Source organism: Phlebotomus papatasi, chromosome 3 (genome assembly GCF_024763615.1).
Source record: "Phlebotomus papatasi isolate M1 chromosome 3, Ppap_2.1, whole genome shotgun sequence".
Taxonomy (NCBI): Eukaryota; Metazoa; Arthropoda; class Insecta; order Diptera; family Psychodidae; genus Phlebotomus; species Phlebotomus papatasi.
Genome location: NC_077224.1, coordinates 14,725,463 through 14,747,750, shown reverse-complemented (window position 1 = coordinate 14,747,750; position 22,288 = coordinate 14,725,463). Strand labels below are relative to the sequence as shown.

At 33.4% G+C, this 22,288-nt stretch overlaps 1 protein-coding gene across 3 annotated transcripts in view; it reads left to right on the top strand.

The window, feature by feature from the left end:
* LOC129807812 (protein mothers against dpp) overlaps window positions 1–22,288 on the top strand; it is a 242,094-nt gene that overhangs the window by 156,260 nt on the left and 63,546 nt on the right. For 2 of the 3 annotated variants that reach the window (XM_055857312.1, XM_055857311.1), the window contains one exon: window positions 11,843–11,965. In XM_055857312.1, the coding sequence (XP_055713287.1) occupies window positions 11,843–11,965 (123 nt within the window). Of the gene's footprint in view, window positions 1–5,872; window positions 6,082–11,842; window positions 11,966–22,288 lie in introns of all 3 variants that reach the window. The other variant, XM_055857313.1, reaches the window with a different exon arrangement.

The window sequence follows — 22,288 nt, the reverse complement described above, 5'->3', positions numbered from 1 at the left end:
GTTTACACCACAAAAGGGGCTAGTTATTGTGCGAAAAGAATCATTCTTAAAGAATTATGGGGGAATTTGTCTTGCAATTTTCAATTTCGAAATTAAGTTTCGCTTTTTCGGTCGAAAAAGTTTGAAGATTTTTTTGCTTCGGACGTAATTTCGAATTTGTGACTGACTAGGTACAAATCATGCATTATGTATAATTAAGAGCAGAGACAATTGGCGTAAGATGTGTTTGAAATTCGAAATATATTTGCTGTTTTCGAACTAGCATTTCTCAATGGTGACAGCTTGAATTTGAATCTCCAAAAGTCTCTTCAGTAAACAGTAAATTAATTTCTACTCGCACAAAATGTCGTTGGTGTTCGAAAATTCAAACTCAATTTCGAATCTTAGCACAAGGTTCGAAAATTTAAGATATATCACACTAGGGCAAGACGGGGTAATTTGGAATCATGTCTATTTTGGAACTTTGAGATTTCTTAACAATTTCAGATGGCAAAAGGGAAAAACGACGAAGAAGTACTCTCGAATGTAAAGTCTTATATACTTCTTCATGGTTTCCTTTTCTTTGACCATCTGAAATAGTGAGAAAATTTCAAAATTCCGAAATACACATAATCCTGAATCACTCCATCTTACTTTAAGAAACTCTTAAAGAAATTATTCAGAGATCATAAGAAGAATTCTAATATTAACATTCGTGGCACTTTGAATTTCGAATATGTGTAGTAGGCTAGGATGATTAACTAACGGATGGAGCATTTTAATTCACAAATAGTATATTTTTCCTAAATTCTTTATAATTTTTAAGCTTTAGATCCCACAAAAATAAATATAACACGAAATGGTAGCCACATATACAGAGAATATATTTTCATTGTATTTAAAATTTTACTGGTGTTACAGATAGAAAATTTTTCAGAAAAATTCAAAAAATTGCGAATTTTACGTCTTTTTCATAAAGGTTTTGGGAACTATTATCCTCGTGCAATCATTATAAATTTTCTGCTAATCACATAACATTAGATTCTCTTTCATTTGGTATAACAGTTTTAAAATGATTGCATTTAGTTTTATACCAAAACTACAAAACCACTTAAGAAAAAATATACCACATTTTTGTACGTAAAATGTATGAGAATGCTCTGCGCTGTTAGTAGGACTGTTGAGCCTAGAGGAATTGGAGGGAGAAAGGCCGTCCCGAAAAAGATTCTTCTCAGCCAAATGTACCAATCAACCCAATAAGCAAAACTTGGTCAAATCGTCGAAATTAAATCAAAATCTCTGAATCTGTCGAGCGTATTTCGACAATATTTTGTCAAATTTTCGAATTGGTCAGAAAATGCTCTTTGGGAATGTTCAGCTGTGGTGGTAACTCTGAGGGGTGCTATAACGGTGGCTAATATCAAGTTACGGTATCGCTATAGTTCCGCTAGATGGGGTTGTGTGTACTCAAAGAGATATTGCGAAGGCAGAATCGAGTCAACTCAGTCGATCTTCACCAGTGAAGCGACAAGGATGCCACATTCGTGGCTATCTTGGAATGGGCAATAGGACTCAATTCCGGGAACCTTGCGATGAAGGGTGCTCCAGAATGGGCCTGTAACATTCGTTGTTAGACATGAAAAAATGATCCGTCACAGGGACGAAACGAGAGGTAAAATCGGTTTTTGTTTGACTTTTGAGGTCGAACTTCGAATTTTTCGAACACTGGATGTAAGTGCAGTCTCGGCGTCTCGAATTTCATGGACTGATACGCATGAAAGTTCTTCTTGGGTAACCTTTTTAATTTTTATCTTTCACTTATTTATAAACAGTGATAGAATTTTATAAACAGGAACAGAGCAATTTTGAAGTAACTTCCTCGATTCTGGTCGTAATTTCTATTGCTGTAAAATTCGGAATTCTGCAAAAAAATAAGGCACAGAAAAATGAAAAAAAAATAGACGAAAAAGAGGTTAGACTCGTCTTTTAAGTGCAAATTACAAAAAAAAGTATATTTGTGAAATGCCAAAATAGGTTAACTTTCAAGCGGTCTTATGACTACCGATTTAGCCCAATTCTCAACGTTTTTAAAATTCTTAAAGTAAAAAGAAATTTAATTTATTTTTCAAAATTCAATGGACCATTTAGGGTCGAAGGAACGTCTGTTCGACAGGGAACCCCTATTTTGACATTTTTGTCAAAATATTGAAACTTATTTAATGTATCTAGTAAAATATAAGTAATATAACTTTTTTTCTGTAATATACCTTTTACTATAAACAGAGATGTTCAAATTTCGTATCCCAAATGGTACAGAGTAGGTTGTCAATAGGTGCTGACACGAGTTCTTAAAGTGTCAATAGGTGTTCCTTTCACCCTACTCTTAATCTTCTACACTAGGTTAATATTTTTCAAAAAATCTTGACTGTTAAAAATTTGTAAAAGTTAAGTCATATGACTATGGTACGGGTCTGAAGCCCTATAACTTAACCTATTACTCAACTGGCGCTAGAAACGATTGCTACTCTTGGTCTGACTCAGGACTGGCGTTCTGGTCCACGCCGTCGCATCGGTCCATTGGAGTCTGGGTCAGCCTCTATAACGACCTAATCCCTCTAATTTCGAAAGATTTCATGTGAATAGAAATACCATCACTTCGATATAAAGCAAAAGGATATCGTTAGATAGTATTATTATGTTCGAATTTTTTTTCGAATTCTTCGGTCAAAACCATCTAAATTTCCGAATTCGAAAAGTAAGAGGTTGAAGTATGAAAAAATCTTGACATTTTTTTTGTAACATGTTTTACTAAATTTAGTTTTATACATATTTAAGTTCTTTTTTAAATATCTTGTCGAAAAAGTTTTCTCTAAATCATGATGGTTACCGTGACTTTTCGATATTATTAACAAAAATCTAACTTGAATTTCGAAAACCGAATGCAAATTGTTTAATTTCTGTACAATTTTGCAAGGTTATTCAAATTTTCAATTTTGTGTTCAGTGATGTTTTCGGAATACTTTTCCTTTGATGAACCGTTACGGATAAAGTGTATTAGTTATTTTCGTACTTAGATAATTTTCGAATGATCTTTTTCTAGAGACGTTTCTATATAACAGCGGAACATATTTGCAAATACTACGTTGAATAAGATTCATTTTACAAACAGAACAATAGTTAATAAATAAATATTTAAATAAATTTGAGTATTTGTGAAAAAAAAAACATTAAAAGCAGTGAAATGATCATGCAATCTTTCGAAATCGGAAAATTAATGCGCTATTCATTTTGTCAAACACCAGTTTTGATGTTAATTTACAAAGTTTTTCTCACTCAGTAAAGCTTTATGATTTTTACTGCTCTTTTGCTTTGGTAATTTTCGTACATCTTTTTCGAAATTTTTGAATTTCTTTTACCGTTCCCACACCATTACAATTTTGTTGAGAGACATAATAATTTCTTTTATGTGCATTGTAATTGAATTTCGAATGGCAAGCCCTATAATTTTATTACTTAACACCCCATTCTCATTTGTTACAATGTCTTCTTGGAGCACATAAGGGAGCAATTGTAGTTTCGTTGCACAAACATTGTCAATTCCGGGTGTTTCTGACACCATACTCCCCGCTTTATGGAAGAGAACATCTGTTTTAAGTGTCTCGATGGGAAGTTCTTGTGAATTATTGTGCAAATGCAGACGCAATATGGTACAGAGGAAGAATAAGTGAACCAAGATTGGATTTTCATGTGAATTTTTCCTACTATTAATAGACACACAAGAGAGTATCCAGAGGTTTTTGTTGATCTTTTTCTGGGATCGACCAAACTGCAGATTTGTCATTCTCAATCGGTGAGTTGAGTGAGTTCGAAAATTAGCCGGAGGAAACAGAAATAGATCCAAATGGGAATTTGTTTCACAGCAGAATCGGTCAATTCCTTTCAAGTTTGACATGAATCATCTTGAAAGAGTTTTTTCTTTTTGTTTTCGTCCCAGTCGATTGGCATATTTGATGGAAAGTTTCATTTTAATCTCTTCATTCTCTTGTCAATCAATGAGACAGTTTTATGGCTTGAATATAACATAAGCACCTGGATACGGACCTGATTTTTCCCAGCTTCCTGCTCTCACAGATTCATTGCGAAATGTTTGTGTAAGATGAGAAGAATTGGGGCGAAAAGCTCATATAATCTATTTTAATATTTTCCACACACACTGTCGCAGACCCCAAAATGCATTTTAGAATTATTAGGTTGGAGGTTTCGGTTTGTTACTGGAAAATTTTCAAATTACGTGAAAGGCTGTTGCAAATTTGCATTCGGTGAGGTTCGGAAAATTCTTCGTGTCTCAAATTGTCAATATGTCAAAATTAAAGTTGGAATTGGGAAACGTTTATTCGAATATTCATATTCGAAGTTTCGTGCGAATAAGCACAAAAGCACGGGAATCTGAACCGTTTAATTTTGACATGATTTGATTGAAGTGACATTTGTTGTGAATCGTTACAACAAGGGGCAACAGAGCTTTCAAAATTGACAGATAAATACAAATATCAAAATTTGTATGACTTCTGGTCAATCCAACTTCTGAAAAATACAGCAGACTCTCTCCGGGCATTTGGGATCAAAATGTCAACCGAATTCGAGAGAAATTCGACAAACTTTTTGAAATGCAACGTTTTTTTTATTCTTCTGCACACTCATTATATTTAAATACTCATATTTATTGTAAATGACATAAAAATTCTTTAATAATGCAAAATCACATCATGACTAAGGGAAACCATGGTAAATTTAAGGATATTTGCTTCATTCGATAATCATAATCAAACTTGAAAAGTGTCAATAAACTTTTTTCGAATTTAACTGCCGTCCGAATTAAAAAGTAGCCCGATCTTAAAAGAGCCGAATTAGCGACAGTCTACTGTATAATCAAATATACTTTTCACAATTTTTCATGAATTCTTAATGGAATACTAATAGAAAATTGTAAGAAACTTTTATATAAATAGTTTTCATTAGGGTCTACATTTTAACTAACTTTATCCACATTTGTCATTTTATGTAAACGTCAAAGTCCCATCGAACAGAAATATTCGAAAAAAGAATTTATATCAACGATCCCCTCAGAACTGTCAAATTTATATCGATTTGTTTCATTTTGAAAGTATTCGTGCATTCGGTCCACTTCGTAATGATTAGCATCTTGAAGCCTAAACGTCAAAATTCAAATTCATTTTAACGTACATTCTCAAACCGCTATTTTTTCCTCTGAAATAAATTTCAATGGAAATTTTCCCACATTTTTTTTCCCTACTTTTGCATGTTATGAGGCGATTGTCATCATTATATGCTGAAGAATAATAAACAAACACTGATTCACTTTGTGGATGTTCTATACGAAATTTTTCTGAGTGCGTGGACGTCGAAAGTGACACTTTGATGAGAATTAATGAGACATCAACCGCTAATGACTGCATACTTCCAAAATGATGATCAATAACAAAATTGTCGACTTGCATCCAATATTATTCGTGGACTTCTTTAGTTTTAGATGAGGCATCAATCTTGCTGATACTTTAATAATCTCAGCATGATGTGAAGATGAGATGGACGATAATTTTATATAGCATATAAAGAGTATTTACAACAACATGTTTATTAGATCCATCTGGCACAGGAAATTGATCCCAAGATGGTTTCTTCTTTTAATTATTAGGCAGTTTTATTTTATGCAAAACACGATAATTTACTGGCTCACATTGGAAGTCAAAAGAGATTAATGTAGCGTGGAAGATTCAATTTTCTGATAAAGTCTCAACGATGTGCACAAAATCACAGCTAATGGTAATCAATTGAATATAACTAATTGTTTCTGGTTTGCTAATTGATTCAGTCATGTGTGGTCGAAAATGAGTGAAATGGGAATTATCCTGAGCATTGTGGAGAGGCATTGCTGAGTGTCTAAATGTGTGTGGTGTACATTGAAAATGGGAGCAAATGGTTCAAAGGAAAAATTGACGAGATCCGCTTCGGAGAGATATGTTCATGCTCAAGTGATTGAAAGGGAGCGTTTTGGGACTTTTGGCAAGAGAACCAAGAGAGGTAAGATTAATGTGGATGCACCATGAACTGATACTTATTTTTCTCCTGTCAACCCAAGTAGCACAATATAGTACATTCTATTTTTCTTATTAGGCAGATTACTGTAAAATGTTGGTAACACTGAAGTCATTAAGACGTAACTTTTACCTTCAAGATAACCCTTGAAATCCTATTATTCTAATATATCTTATTTTGACTTCGTTTAGTAATTTTGATGACACGGTTACAAAACAGATTCAATTGTAAAGAATGAAAGGGGAGCACAAAGGGCTCTTTTAAGCCTAGTTGTCTATCGCCAGTCGGAAAACCTCAAAATCTACAAAGAATAAAAAGAGGCCAAAATTATCAAGAGGAGACGAGACCAGTTAACCAAAGGAAAAAAGTCAACCGATTGGTTGACCGTAATACAGGCTTCAGACTTAATGTCCTACCTCGACACACTTAGCGTAATTTTAATGATTCACCTAAATTCCCATCAGTTACCCACTAACTAAGCCGTTTCTCGGCTTAAGTCGTAAGTGAAGGGCATTAGGCTTAGTCATATAGCTTAACTTCTGTAGTTCCTTATCAGTCAAGACTTTTTAGAAAATTTTGACTCAAAATTGGATTATTAAGTACAAATGATCTACTAGATTCTGAAAATCCAATAAAAATGGTTGTCATTTAGGATATTGATACCTTTGGGAACTAGGCGCTTATTTCAACCAACTTTTTGGCACTTTATAATTAGAAATTGTTAAATTTGGATCATAAAATTACCTCCCTTTATCCACAGTGAGCTGTCATTCGTTTTTACTAAAGAGAATTCTTCACTGTAACTTTTATTCATGTTTTTTTTGACACTTAAATTAATAAGCTTGAGCCCCGTCTTAAAAATACAGGGCGTACCTCTTTTAACACTATATGGCAGAAGCAAAATTTTAAGAAGTTTTAGCCATTAAATGCAGTGATTCAACAACTGAAGAAGTAAGAAAATGTTAAAATAGCATCCCAGTGATGTCAATTTTACCCTAAAGGGGCGTGGCCTATATTTCCATAGAGGATCTATTACTATCTGCTCTTATATAACAATACTTAACGTGGCTTGATTTCAATATGTTATAGTACCCTTTAATTGAAAAGTGGAAATCCGAAAACGACAAGTACAACCAGGAGTTGCCGTAAGAAAATGGGCGTGGCTTATTTAATGATCATATACATCTCCCTTAAAATTATTAAAAATGAAATTATCAGGAGAGTTTTTATTCAATAAAATTTTGATATCGTTTGCCTGTTGATATCACGAATCCTCTATCAAAACGGCTTCGTTAGAAAATAATTACATATTCTTCAAAAAAAGAATACGGTTATAGAAAAATGAATATTTTTTAGTTAACCCATTCAGTCAATGTACCAGAAATACTTGAGATAGAATGTTCATATTTTGGGATTATTTTCCTACAGATTAATAGATGATTTTTTTTGGAAAGAATTTTTTTTACCTATTATGGGGGCTGAAATCAGGAAAGAGGAAAGAGACCAATTTTAACAAATTCGACGGGATGTCGTATTTTCTGTCCGTCATTTTGAGCAAAAAATTTGCATAACCTTCCGCGAAGCGAGAAAAAGAAACAACAAAATGTATTTCCATCTCTGTCGGGTTATATTTTTTTAAATAATTAAAGGACTAAAGTTACTAAAAATCCATTCCCGACAGCAATTCGGATAACAATTGCCCAGGAATAAATAATCTAAAATCACTCAATTTGCGTATGATGTATAATACCACGGTAAGGAATGGGTTAATTAATTTGCAGGTCATAGCCAATAACTTTAGACCATGGAAATAAGTTTGTGTTATGTTATTTATTAAATTTTACTTCAAAATTACTACTTTGTTAAATTAATAATTAAGTTACTTGCGCTCAATGACGTAACGCTTACCATAGTTACGGTTGACTCCGCTCTCATGTTGCTGGTAAGCTTTTCTTTAATTCTAGCAATTAAGGATGGTCTTAGCCGATGTGATCTAAAATGTCGGATCAGTGAAGACTATCATTGAGTGCTAGAATTAAAGTAAAGCTCACGAAGACTAGGGTTGGGGTTGGGATTCTGTAAGTGAAGCGATCGATTCACCAGGAAAGTGATAGATTTACTTTGCCGAAAACAAGATAATGTATTATTTAACCGAAAAGAATATTAGAATGGCTCTAAAAAATCGTTAAAAGTCAATATTTTTTATTTGTTTTTAGCAAAGTCTCACAAATAAATTAATTCAAAATACAAGTGATAAACGATCACTTCACTTACAAAATTCCTACTCAAGACAACAACAAAGTCACCTCCGGGAGCCAAAGTCATCCGCATCTGCGGTACGTTTGCTTTACATAATCCCTCTTTTAACATCTGAAGTTGCTCAAGTAATGCGATAGTAAATTTGACGTCAGCACAGTTACCTCTGCTTGAAGTAATTTTCATAACGTAATACTTACGTTTGTGTCACTTAATTCCTGATTCGTAGCACTATTTTTCTACTAGGAAATAATATTTCTTTAAAACATTAAAGTTGCTGAAGAAACAATGTAGTAAAATTTACGTAGTAGAGTTACCTCTACTCAAGGTAATTTTAATAACGTAATGCTTACGTTTACCAAAAGTTAATGTTTTCATTGAAACATTGAAAAGTATCTATTATGTGAGGAGTAATTTTAATAACGGTAATACTTACGCTTTCCTTACCTACTTTCTCATGCATGGCATTATTTTGCTACCAGGGAATGTATCCAATGGAATATTGACGTTCTTCTCATTCCCATCAGAAGTAGTTGAGAATTTTTCCAACTCCAGCGGAAATGACAGAGTGTCTGTGAAAGTGTCACTATGGAAATCGGATGGAAGCAATTACATTTAAATAGTCTTGTTTTCATCCACTCATCGTGTCTTATGTATATTTTCCATCTTGTCCTCCTTCTCTTTGACATTCTGGCTTGGAAAAAGAGAATCTCAAGATTTATTCACAGGTCGTAAATGTTATCACTCTGTTGCCTTCTGAAATGCCTTTGCCTTGGCATTTTTTTGCCCTTTTTTGCTGAGAATCTCTTTGGTTGTCCCGTCAGTGGAGCTCCTCTCGAAGTGAGTTCACACCAGAGCCCAAAGAGTTAATTATTTAGACGTTCACAAGTGTCGTTGGGTAAAATATTCCCAAGGAATACATTGTATAAGATAGGCACTTTTTCTTGCCTCCAAGGGTTTGGCTTTTAAATCAGTGCCTTGTTTATTTTTTTTTCTTTTTTTCTTCCTCATCTCTTTGTGCTGTTGGATTTAAATGAGCCTCCTTCCGATGCATCTTGTTGCATTTCCATGATTACAATCGTGGAAATTCTTCTGTTGCGGAAAAAAATGAATTGAAAGAAGATTTATTCAAGACCGAAGCTCTAAGTGAAGATGAGAGTTGCAGTGAAAATCAACAAACCGCTTAATTTTAGACTTTCATTGCTTGCAGAATATTTAGCTCCGACAATTGCAATGTTTATCTTTAAGTTCTGTATGTCAGCGGACCTTCTATGGGCGGATAATTTTAGAACATTTTTGGGTGTTGTTATTGTCAGTGATCTTTAAGGGAATCTTGAAAGAAATTAGACCTGTTTTTGGTGTCTTCGCATACAGTTGGACAAGAACAAATAGAATAAATAATGGTGCTATTCCAATGAAAACTGAACATTTTTTTAGCACTTTACTGTTCTCAAGTGCTTCTGCATTATCGACTTTTCCTTGTGTTGGTTCATGTTACGACTGTTTGGTGGTTTTAGAACAAGGCGAAGACTCGGGGAAATAGTCCAGACAGGAACCAACACAGATAAAAGTCAATAATGCAGAGGCACTTAAGAACAGTCATGTGCTAAAAAATGTTTAGTAGAAAGGTTTTTCATTTTCATATTTTTTAACACTTTGCAGACCTCAAGTGCTTCTCCAATATCGACTTTTCTTTGTGTTGCTTCTTGTCTGGACTTTTTCCCCAAGTTCTCGCCAAACACCACCAAACAGTCGTGACAGGAACCAATACCAAGAAAAGTCGATAATGCAGAAATATTTGAGAACACTCAAGTGCTTAAAAAATATGCTCATCGCACCGAGCATAGTTAGCCGAAAAAAAAACAGCTTTTTCAGCATATTTTTGCTTAGTCAATCAACAAATAATATGCTGACCTGTCAGCTCTCGAATAAAAAGTGCTAACCAAATCTACGGAAACGGTATTTTCACAAATTTCTTAGAGAGTTGTACGATTTTCTTACACTTCGTAAGTTCCTAGTAAGAATTCACTACAAACAATTTTACATTTTTTTTGTTGTGTAATGTAGAAAATTTGTTTTGTGTCCGTTTTGTCTTATGTTGACTTTGCACTTCCAAATAACAAATGACAAGATTGTGATATATACACAGAAAAAAAATTGTACAATTGTTTGTAAATGTTTGTGAATTTCTAGTGAAGACTTACAAAATGTTCGTAAATCGTATAAGTTACTAAAATTTCGTAAAAATTAGTATTTTTTTTAACAAAGATTGTTCGTAAAATTATCATTTGACGCGCATTTTTTTATCCTTTTACAAACATTTATTCGTAAACATTTGTTCGTAAATGTTTGTAAAATGTTGTGATTCGCTTGTAAAGTTTTAGTAGACAAACAAAAATGTGAAAAGAAATATTTGTATGTGAACAGAAAACAATGTTTATGGAAAACGTACACACTTTAGCAAGATTGTTAGATAGAATTCACAAACATTTACAAATTATTTCACAATTTTTTTTCTGTTTAGTTTGTGAAACGGATTTTTCAATTACATAAATTTAAACCCTTTCATTTCTGCATACTTCTGAAAGGTTATAAACAAATTGAAAATGACCTTTTGACAAACATTTTTGTTATTTTAGACCTAAATATTAATTTTGTTTGAGTACGTTCTATAAAACTTATAGAAACGTTGCCGTTGTTTCATTAAATCTGCATTTTCTAAAGTATTCTTTCAAAGCAAAAGTTATTGGATTTTTTTGTTTTGTAAACAATTTTTTGTCATCTCAGTGAGAGTGAATGAGACCTATGTCTAGTCATCTCGCTCACTCTCACGGGCAGCTTTGAAGACATGGCTTAGAAAATAAAAGTTATTATACATTGCTGATTGCTGCTATGTGAAAAGACCATTAGAATTTCAATTCGACATTTCGTCGCTTAAATCAGCAATTGTCGTAACTGTCTGAGTGCCAAAGTGAAAACTGTTACAACAGTCATTATTAATTTTAATATTGACTAATTAATTAGTGTTATGCGAATTTTCTCTGGAAGGTTGAGCAAAAGCTTCGTTGAATGTTTGCTAATAAAATTGCCAAGTATTACATTGTTGCATTGAAGTATCCAATGCTAGAGATCTTAAGTGACTATTTGAAGATGCCTTGAGACAAAATGTTCCACTTGCTAATTGGATAACAGTTTCTTAGTTTCTTAAGGTGGACTTAAGGCGATGGGGGAGTAATTTTAGAAATCAAGACTTCATTTTGTTGCGGTATATATTAAAATTTAAGACAAATAAGAATCTCTATTTTATGAGCTTTCTTATAGAGAGTGTGGGAATATCTTATTGAGTTGTTTGTACAATTGCAAAAGAGTAGAAGACAAGGTGACTTAACATCTTCTTCTTCTTGCGATGATTGAATTTCATCATGGGGATCAACCTCGAAAGTGACCACCCACAATGTGAAATTGATTAATTTGCCTCTTCCATTTGCAGGTACTGCAAAAAAGCGCGATGTACGCACAATTACGGCATCTCCCAGTGATCTTGGACCACCAAATAAGACAACGGGCAATAATGCAAATGTCAGGAATGCCAGAGTCAACAACAATGCACCACGTGAGTACTTGATTAATGAACTTACAAGTGAGATTCTTATATTTTATTCCACGTGCTGTCTTCAAGATTAACCACAAGAAATTACCTCTCTTTGTGGTTTACGGTGAAGCATCTTTTAGAATGATTTTCCTTGGGAAGGTTTTCTTTCCTCTAATCGGCTGAACGTGCCTTTTTGATGAACCCAATTTTCTTTATAGTAGGGTAGAGTCAGTACTTTTTCGCCAGTAAGCATTTTTTCGCCACCTACAAATAAAATCACTTTTTCAAGGAATTATGAGCTCATGGAACTACGAAATGACTATTACTTCGTAACCTCTAGTCCAACGGATCAGATAACCATAACTGGTGCTCCACCGACTAGATTATTTGCAAGTTAATTGAAGAAATTGTCGACAAGGTGAACAGTCACCAAAAAAATATGGAGTTCGTAATAAACTTGTCAACGCTCAGACAAATTGTCTTGCAATATTTTATGTTTTTGCAGTACAATATTTGATATTTTTTCACTGAAAGTCACTTTGTTATTAACTAAGCGTCGCTCTAATATCATTATTTAATAATGTTTTCCAAAAAAATAAAGAAATACGGATGTGGTGAAATAGGGCTTACTTTTTTCGGTTGTGTAAGTACTTTTCGCCACTCATTTTTCCAAGCATTTTACATGTGGCGCACCTCGCGGAATTTAGTTGAAACAGACGTAATTGTCAATTGATTTTTGTCGCAAACAAAAAATGTGCAAAAAATCATTCGAAATACTCTAATAATTGTCTAATATCGGTGTTAAATAAGAAAAGTACTGTGCAATGTACTTTTGCGGGTTTTCGAAAGCTGCTGTTTCTTAAAAATCAATTAAAAACAAGTGGCGAAAAAGTGCTTACACAGTGGCGAAAAAGTGTTTACAAAGTGGCGAAAAGTACTGAAACATGTATTGTTGCAGGAAATGTATTTTTTTAATTAGATGCCCAAAAATTCCCGGAAAGTCTCCTGGTTCATTAGAGAGACAATGCTTCAAAGCACTTGTACAGAAAATTTCTTTTTATTTCGACCAAAATTGTAAGAATTACAAGGATACAAAACCTTAAGGTGGCGAAAAGGGCTTACTCTACCCTATTCACCTCATTCACTGTCGCCCCTTTTGTGGCTTCTTTTGGGAGATTTAGCGCATGGGTCAATAATTTATCAAGAAAATGTATATAAGATAGCCATTTCGTTCATATAAAAAATAAATAAATAAATCTCATGTGGGTGGATAGTCAGTTTTTTCTCCATCATGGAACTTTTTACTATAAACGAAAAACGACTTCTTTTATGGTCTGCAATAAATAGCACCATGATGCCTTATTTATATGAGTTTTTAAGAATAGGAGAGAGTCTCGTGTAAGATTGAAAACATCACAGTTAATAGAGGGATAAGGAATAGAGTAGATGGAGGAGAGAGAGAGTATAAGATGCGAATTTACGGTTTTGGAGAAAGGAATAAAATGTTTCTTTTCTCGTTTGAATTTTCTTCATATAAATAGCTAAACTGTCGATGGCTTTTGTTTACTTGTGAATACTCCACTTCCTTTCTCTCCTCAAAGTCTTATAGCTCAAAAAGAACAAAAAAAAAAAAGATTTCTCAGACACTTTTTTTTCCATTCCATCATACTTCAAAGACGCGGAATTTGATATGCATAGACAATACTATTTTCAAGTTTATTGATCCAATTGTGCTCATACGGATCAAGGGGTTAATTATTCTGAAAGGCGATACCGCTAACTTCTATTTTGAGTACTATGAACTAATTGTGGAACTTGAAGAAAAATTTTCTTATTGATGAGAAATTTTAAAGTTTATTTTTTTAAGAAAGTTTTGCTAAAACCGAAATTTAATGATTTATTTTGATGTATATTGTGGATAGGGTTTCAGGCTTCGCACACACTCTGGCTTCGAACAGTTCATATTTTCCCATATTCCTTTAATGAATATGGCCAAATGCCAAATTGTACAGGCCTAACACTCACTCAAATCTAAATTGAAATTGCTGTGTAACAAAGAAATTTTAAAGATTAAAAAAAGTACATAAAACGTTTAAGAAAAAACAATGGAAATTTAAATTTCATGAAATTTTCTTGATCTGAAAGGTGCAATGACGGGAGCAACAGAAAACGAAATTTAGTTAGCAGAGTCTTAAATTTTGGTCTTTTATGTCTCTGGCACACCTTTTCAGGAAAATTTCATATAGGCGAAATTTACATCTCTTGCTTTCTTAGGCATTTTGCATATATCTTTCCCACTCTTTCGGACTCTTCTTCTTCATTTAAACATCACACCAAATTGAATTTAGTTCAGCCGAATTTTGAGTACAAAAGAAGAAGATAGACATACGCAAAATATTTGAGAGAGAAAAGGATGTAAATTTCGATTAAATGAAATTTTCTTGATCTATTAAAATGTGTGCCAGAGTCATTAAGATCGTAAATTTTTACAACATTTAGTCAAATTTATATAATTGAAATTTAAAATGTCTGAAGGGAAAATGGAAAACTTATTTATCCATTGCCAAAATTCACAACACGATTTCATTGCTTTTATATAAATCTAAATTGAGTACAAATTTAATTAATTTGTTTTCTAGTGAATAATATAGTACCGTTTATTGATAGATTACCAAAACTTCAAATGACCTTTGAATTTGGATTGTGCATTGAATTTTAGAAATTCATGCCTGCAGCACACCTTTTAGATCTGTAGAATTTCATTAGAGCAAAATTCGCATCCCTTTCTTTCTAAAAAGATTTTCATAAGTCTACTCTACTCTTTCGCACTCGAAATTGGACTGACCTAAATTAGATTTGGTGTGATGTTCAAAAGAAGAAGAAGAAGAGTAGGATAGGCATATACAAAACTTTTGAGAATGAAAGGGATGTGAATTTCGACCTTATAAAATTTTCCTTATCTAAAAGGTGTACCACCGGAGACATTACGAACATTTTTCTAATCTACTAAAGAGGCATATTTTAACCGGAAAATTTATATCAAGAAAGCTTTCAAAGTTGTATGGGAGATAAAGGGTAGCTAAGACACAAACCGAATAGCTACGAATATTTTAGTTGACAAAGTTCTCGTAAATATTTGTTTTTGCTTAACATTCCGTATAACTTTTTTTTTTAAATATTCTTTACTTTATATCGGGAAGAGGTTTCTAAATATTAAAGAAAGGGGTATCACTCTCCGTTGAAGAACATCGCAAATTTTATGGTGTGTATCTCAACTCAATTTAAAAAAAAAAAACAATAACAGAGACTTCCTGCATATTTTGGAATTGCAGTAGAGTCTCTCACAGAAGAGGTAGATAACTGTGCCGCTCACGGTTCATGGCACATCTGCAGATTGTGCCGATTTTCCGATTTCGCACGACTTTTGTAGATCTCTTTCCGATCTACCGACTAAGTCTAGAAGATTACAGAAAGTTCGGCTTTCAAAGAAATTTTCAGGACCGAAAAACAGCCCGAGAATTCACTCCAGGGACTCAGTCAGAAAAATTGCATACTCACAGTCACAGAAGAGGTCTTTGGAATAAGTTACGGAAACGCCGTGATGTATGCAAAACATTTTAGGCGCCAATTTTGCATCCTATATTAAGCACTAACTATTTGCATACATTCAAGGGTATTTAAAAAAAATCATTTTATAATTGAGTTCCCAATAGTAGGCAATTCATACCGAATTCCTTCAATCCGTTTTTACTTAAGCCGGAACTCTCTGCAGTACTTCCAATACAGTACATTAAAATTCACCACTGGAATTGTCTGTAGGAAATTTATGATGTTACACAAGTTTAAATGAACGCTCTACATTATTAGAGCGAACTGATGCCTAAATTTGCCGATTCATCGCTAAAACCGTGCCGATCTGCCGATTTTTCGTAATAAATACGACAATCTCTCGCTTTCTGGTCAAATTATGCCTTTTGAATTTTTAGTAAAGTAATGCGGATCTGGCGATTTTTAGCTCCAAATCGGCACAATTTTGCCGATCGCCGTTCGCGGATCACTCTGAGAGCCACTTATTCACCCCTTGCTCTAACATCTGATTCTCTCAAATTCTAACGACGATAACGGTGGACGCAAATGTTGCTTTAGGACATAAGTTTTGTTGAAAATATTTTTTTATTATGCTTCCAATTCCAAGCAATTGTTAAGCATAGAAACATGAATTTCTTTTATTCATTTTTGAAAATTAAAGAAATATTCGAATACTCGTTACACAGTTCTAATTTTTTCAAAAAGCTAGGGTTTTTCCATGCTTTGGCACTGAACTCTGACAAATCCAGTAGATCTGAATTTATTATGATTGATATGTACATTTTTTATATTAATGCTTTATATATCAGCTGCTAATGTATTCGGAATTGAGATTTTTAATAAATTGAATTGAATTGAATTTTATTGTTAAAAAAGGAACAATAAAATGATAATTTCTTGATTATTGAGTTTCCAAATTCCTCTTAAAAATTAAATGTCAAGGAGTGGCTCAGAGTGAACGATCGGTGATTGGCACGAGATCGACAAATTGACGCGTAATTGGCAAATCGGCAACGTTTTTGTAGAAATCGGGTCTCGAGTGAACCGTGAGGTGCACAGTTATATACGCCTTGCTAAATGTGTACCGTGTGATTTATTCGGTAGTTGTTTACCCAGTTAAACTTGATACTTAATAGGAAAATAGGGAAAGAGCCCATAGTTCGGACGATACCAAGCTTCGTAATGACTAAATTTTTCCTATATGTTTCCTATATGGGAAATTGACCAATTTTTAAAATACATTGCGGAGTTACATATATTCAGAAACATAAAAGAAAAAATTAGTCATTATGAGATCGTACGAACCAAGGGCACTTTCCCCTACAACGATTTTTAACGTTATCTTTTAAAAATTATAAAAAAAATCTGTAGATCTCTGAAACGGATTTTTTTTCTAAAATAGATAAAGTATGCAAATTTAAATAAAGAAATTAAGCGATCAAATAACAACTTAAAATCTTATGAATATTCAACTAAATACGCCTTACTCGTGTAATTGAATCTCTTTAAGTCTTATTGACTATCCCCTGTGGTAAGCCTCAAATTGGCTAAAGAAAAAAACTAACGTTAAAATGCTAATTTGAATGAGCGGGGGACCTCAGCCGAAAGCAAACTAAAAATTCGAGCACCTGTCGAGGCCACTGAATAAATACAAAAGAGAACATGATTTAAAAAGAAGAAAATGTTATAAAGCAAATGGTACAAAATGGAGTGTTTAAAGCCTTACTAAAACAGGTTACATAAATCGTGATATTCGTCCAATTCTCTTTCTCTTCGAGCATCCATACAGTATCTCACATTGATTGTGCTTTTTTTTCTTGTATGTACCCTTGTACAGGTATTCTCTTTAGTTTTGCTTGTAATTTAGCTTCAAGACACAAAATTGAGCTATTGCGGAATTTCAATTTCTCGATCATGAAACTGAAGATGCTCAATGGAAAGAAGAGATCCCCATCAATTGACTCTCTCAGCTGTTTTGGTGAAAGAAGATGAAAACGTGTTTTGTGTCTTTTCTTTCTTTAGTTTTTTGCTTCTTCTTTTGGGAAGAATGCTTCAGGAGAAGCTTAAGAATGTCACTTATAGCGGTTCTTCCCATTTCTCGTATGGTTTACTAACGATGAGGAAATTGGGAAAAATTAATTGACTGTAAGCAAATCGGCGGCAGTTTTTTTTTTCGTGTGTGTCCAGGGAGCGTCTTTCAGTGGCCAAAATTGGTGTTGATGAGGAGGATGGTTTTTTTTTGCCCATTGTAGAAATCTTTTTGGATTGATGAAGAAAACCTCCTCCGAAAAATTTATTGTCTCTTATTCAATCAATGCGCGGCATCCGGTTTTTGAGGCGAGTGCCAAAGTCTCAAAGAGACTGTCAGACAGATTTCTTTGGAGATTTCTGACCTTGTAAGATCACTGATTTTAGGCCAAAATATCTTCTCCGAAATAAAATTAATGGGAATTGGGAGTGAGAGGAAGAAATGATAAATTTTCATTGTAAAACCGCAGTAGATTTCAGTAAATGAGTGACAATTGAAGAGTATCAGGAAATTGTCTCAACAAATATGTACAGAAAGTCATTTGGGGAGAATTTTGGTGAGAATAGAAGATTTCCTGTTGTTTATTTTTGAAGTTCTTGAGAGTTCAAATGCTATCTGAGAATCCCCGAGATATCGCACAAAGAGTAAATGGCATCTAACTATTTTGCACTGGAAAATTAATCTCGGAAAATTCAATTAAAGTGTATTCATTACCGCTTTTGCAACAGTCTGTAGTTAAAAGGTGCATCTTTTGAAGAAATAATCAAGAAAATTAGCTATTTTAATTGAAATTTATTTAACTTAGAACTTGTCAACTTAAAACTGGAATAAGACAGCGATTTCGCTTGTAAAATTTTCTCTAAATTTGCTTTATTGCTACAGAAACGAGATGAGAATAATCTTTTCTAGTCTTTAATATTTGTATAGCAAATAATTACCCAAGTAGCAAAATGAGGTAAAATATAACTTAATATGCTCGTCAGTGAATAAATCAGAGACATAACCTATTATTCTTTGATAAAGTTACAAAAGTGGATATTAAATAAAGTTTGTAATAGTTTCATTAGGGGAAAGACTAAACACTCAAGAGGTAATTTTACTTACGAAAATTTTACGATAGTTTTACGTTATGATTTTAATAAATTCATTTTTAAGAATATCGTTTTTCGAGTAGTCGAAGGAATAAATAAAAAGATTACAAATTGAATTATTGAATAAATTACAAAACAAACTTGAAACTTTACAGACTTTTAACTAAATTTTAACAATTAGAAATAAAAGATTTGCTTTGTCAATTGTTTTTGTATGGTGCAAGAGAAACTCATTCCGAGTAAAAACGTTGTTAAAAAACTGGACTTAGACATGTTTTTTTTCTCAGGCCAAAGAATCAATTTGTTGTCTTTTATCCGTCCATGATGATGCTTTAGGTTTGGGTTATTTTGTAAGGTAATTGTAATTATATAAGTAACATATTCGCCATATCTACCAAAAATTAGCCACGCCCCTTTCGCAACATTTAGCGCAATGTTACTTTATTTTAAGTTTCACTGTTCTCAGTAAATTTCATTGTTTGCAGTGAATTTTACTGTTTTCTGTAAATTTTAGAGTTTTGCTGAATATTTTACTGTTCTCGGTAAATTTGCTGTTTGCTTGAAGTTTTACTGTTCTCAGTAAACTTCATTGTTCTCAGAAAAATTTACTTTAACGCAAAATTTTTCTGTTTGTTGGAAATTTTCGTTTTCGCAGAAGATTTTACTGTTCACAAAAGAAAAGTTTTCCTATTCACAGTTAATTTTACTGTTCTCAGAATATTTATCTGTTTGCAGAAAATTTCACTCTGTTCACAAAAAATGTTACTGTTCTCAGAAGGTTTCACTTATCATAGGAAATCTTTACTGTTTACAGAAAATTTTACTATAAGCGGGAAAGTTTTGTGTAAAAAAAAATTGTACTGTTCTCAGAAGGTTTTACTCTTCGTAGAAAATTTTACTGTTCGTGGAACATTTTACCATTCCCAGAAAATATTGCTGTTGAAAGGGTATTTTTCCGTTCACAGTAAATTTCATTACTTACAGGAGAATTTTCCTATTCACAAAAAATTACAGTTTTCAGAACACTTTACTGTTGACAGGATATTTTTCTGTTGACAGACAATTTTAGTGTTCTTAAGAGGTTTTGCAGTTCACAGGAAATTTTTCTGATCACAGAAAAATTTTACTGTTCGGGGAACAGTTTACTGTTCTCAGAATACTGTTTGCAGAATATTTCACTTTTCACAGATAATTAAACTGTTCTTAAGAAAATTTACAGTTTTACTGTTCTCAGAAAATATTACTGTTCTTAAGATATTTTACAAGTCGCTGGAAATTTTACTGTTAACAGGAAATTTTATTGTTCACAGAAAATTTTTCTGTTCGTAGGATACTGTTCACAGACAATTAAACTGTTCTTAAAAAGGTTACACTTCTCGGGAAATTTTCTCGTTCGCTAAAAATTTTATTGTTCATAGAACATTTTACTGTTATCAGGAAATATTACTGTTCCAAAGATATTGTTACGATTTAAGGGGGGGGGTAACCCTTCCACCCTTCGCAACCACCCTCGATGGACTTACGACCGAAGGAAGGCAACTAAGAACTCCTGGGCCCAAGGAAATGCATTAATTCCTTTTTTTTAAAACATTTATTGATCTTCTAATTCTGGTGTAAATGGGGTTGTACATCTGCCTCCGATGATGGTATCCAGTCCAATCAGTCGCATCCCTCCGACGATGGCAGGAACCTCAAGTTCTCCTCCCTGGTAACGGCGACCCCCAACTGCTTTCTAATTCTCTCCAGGGTTGGGCGGTAACGATAGATCGCCATCACACTCTGCGCTTCCAGAGCGAAGAGAACGGGGCGGCAGATCGCCAACACACTCTCTTTTCTTCTGAGTGAGGGGGATGGGGCGAGAGATCGCCAACACTCTCTTCTTCCTGAGTAAGGGGAACGGGGCGAGAGACCGCCAAACACACTGTCCACACTAACTGGTGAGAACGGGGCAGAAAATTGCCACACACATTCTCACAGGGGATAACGGGGCCTAGAGCCTCACACTATCCACTCCTGTGGAGAGAACGGGGCGAAATATCACCAGCACACTCTCTCTTAAAGAGAGGGGGAAAACGGGGCGACAGATCGCCAACACATTCTCTTGTCCAAAAGGCAGTCATTAGACTGTGGGAATTGACCAACTCTGGTCCAATTCAATTCTATGGATTTCAGTTTCACACTTTTGTTCACATATTTAAGTGTTGCTCGCATGAATTCTAGCTTAAGATGAAAATCTCATCTTAAACTAAAATTAATTGATTTTGCAGGGTTTTAAGGGGGGATTCTCCACCCCCAGCTCATCGCGAACGACACCTCCTTTAGAGTCTTTATTTTAATGAATTAGCTTCATTAAATAACGAATTTTTAGGCACGAATTTGATTTGTTAATCCCAAATTCGTAACAATATTTTACAAGTCGCTGGAAATTTTACTGTTAACAGGAAATTTTATTGTTCACAGAAAATTTTACTGTTCGCAAGATACGGCTCGCAGAAAATTTTACTGTTCTTGAGAAGTTTTACAGATCTCGGGAAATTTTTTCGTTCAATAAAAATTTTACTGTTCGTAGGACATTTTACTGTTCTCAGAAAATATTACTGTTCTTAATATATTTTACAAGTCGCTTGAAATTTTACTGTTCGCAAGATACTGTTCGCAGACAACTAAACTGTTCTTAAGAAGTTTTAGAATTCTTGGGAAATTTTCTCGTTCACTTAAAATTTTACTGTTCGTAGGATATTTTACTGCTCTCAGAAAATATTACTGTTCTTAAGATATTTTACAAGTCACTGGAAATTAACAGTTAACTGTTAAAGTGTTAACAGGAAACTTTGTTGTTCACAGAAAATTTTACTGTTCGCAGGATACTGTTCACAGAAAATTTCAGTGTTCTTAAGAAGTTTTACTGTGCACGGGAAATTTTTGTGTTCGCTAAAAATTTTACTGTTTGTAGGACATTTTACTGTTCTCAGAACTTATAACTTTTCGTAGGATAGATTACAATTCGTTAAAAATTTTACTATTTGCAAGAACGTTTTACAGTTCTCAGTTTTACAGTTACTGTACGAGGTATATTTTAACTGTTCATAGAAAATTTTAGTGTTCACAGAAAATTTAACTGTTACCAAAAAATTTTATTGTTCCTAATAAATTTCAGTGTTTACAAAAAAAGTTTCTGTTCTCTGAAAATTTTAGGTATTTTTTTTTGCTAAATTTTGAAAATGTATAAATATTTGGTTGAAGTATTATAATTATTTTTTCTTTGGAATATAATATAATAAGAGTGGGTGTGGTTAATTTTTTGGGGAATTCAACAGATTTCTTTGTACAACAATTGAGTTTTGGGAAGATTTTTAGAAAAGTTCTTACACTATCAAAGAAACGAGCAATAGGCTTTTGATGGTATGTCAATTGCTCCTTCATCCCTTTTTAGTTCAGTAAAAAATCTTGTGGATATATTAGCCCCACCTACATCCTAACTACTGACTAATAATCGTATTTTAATAATTAAAATTCCATTTAAATTAATTAATACAATTCAGTAAGGCATACAGTGAACATCCTCATTTATGATTCCAAAAGTGTTTACAGTTTACCTTATCAGTAAATTATTCCACCTTTTCTCTTGAAGAAACA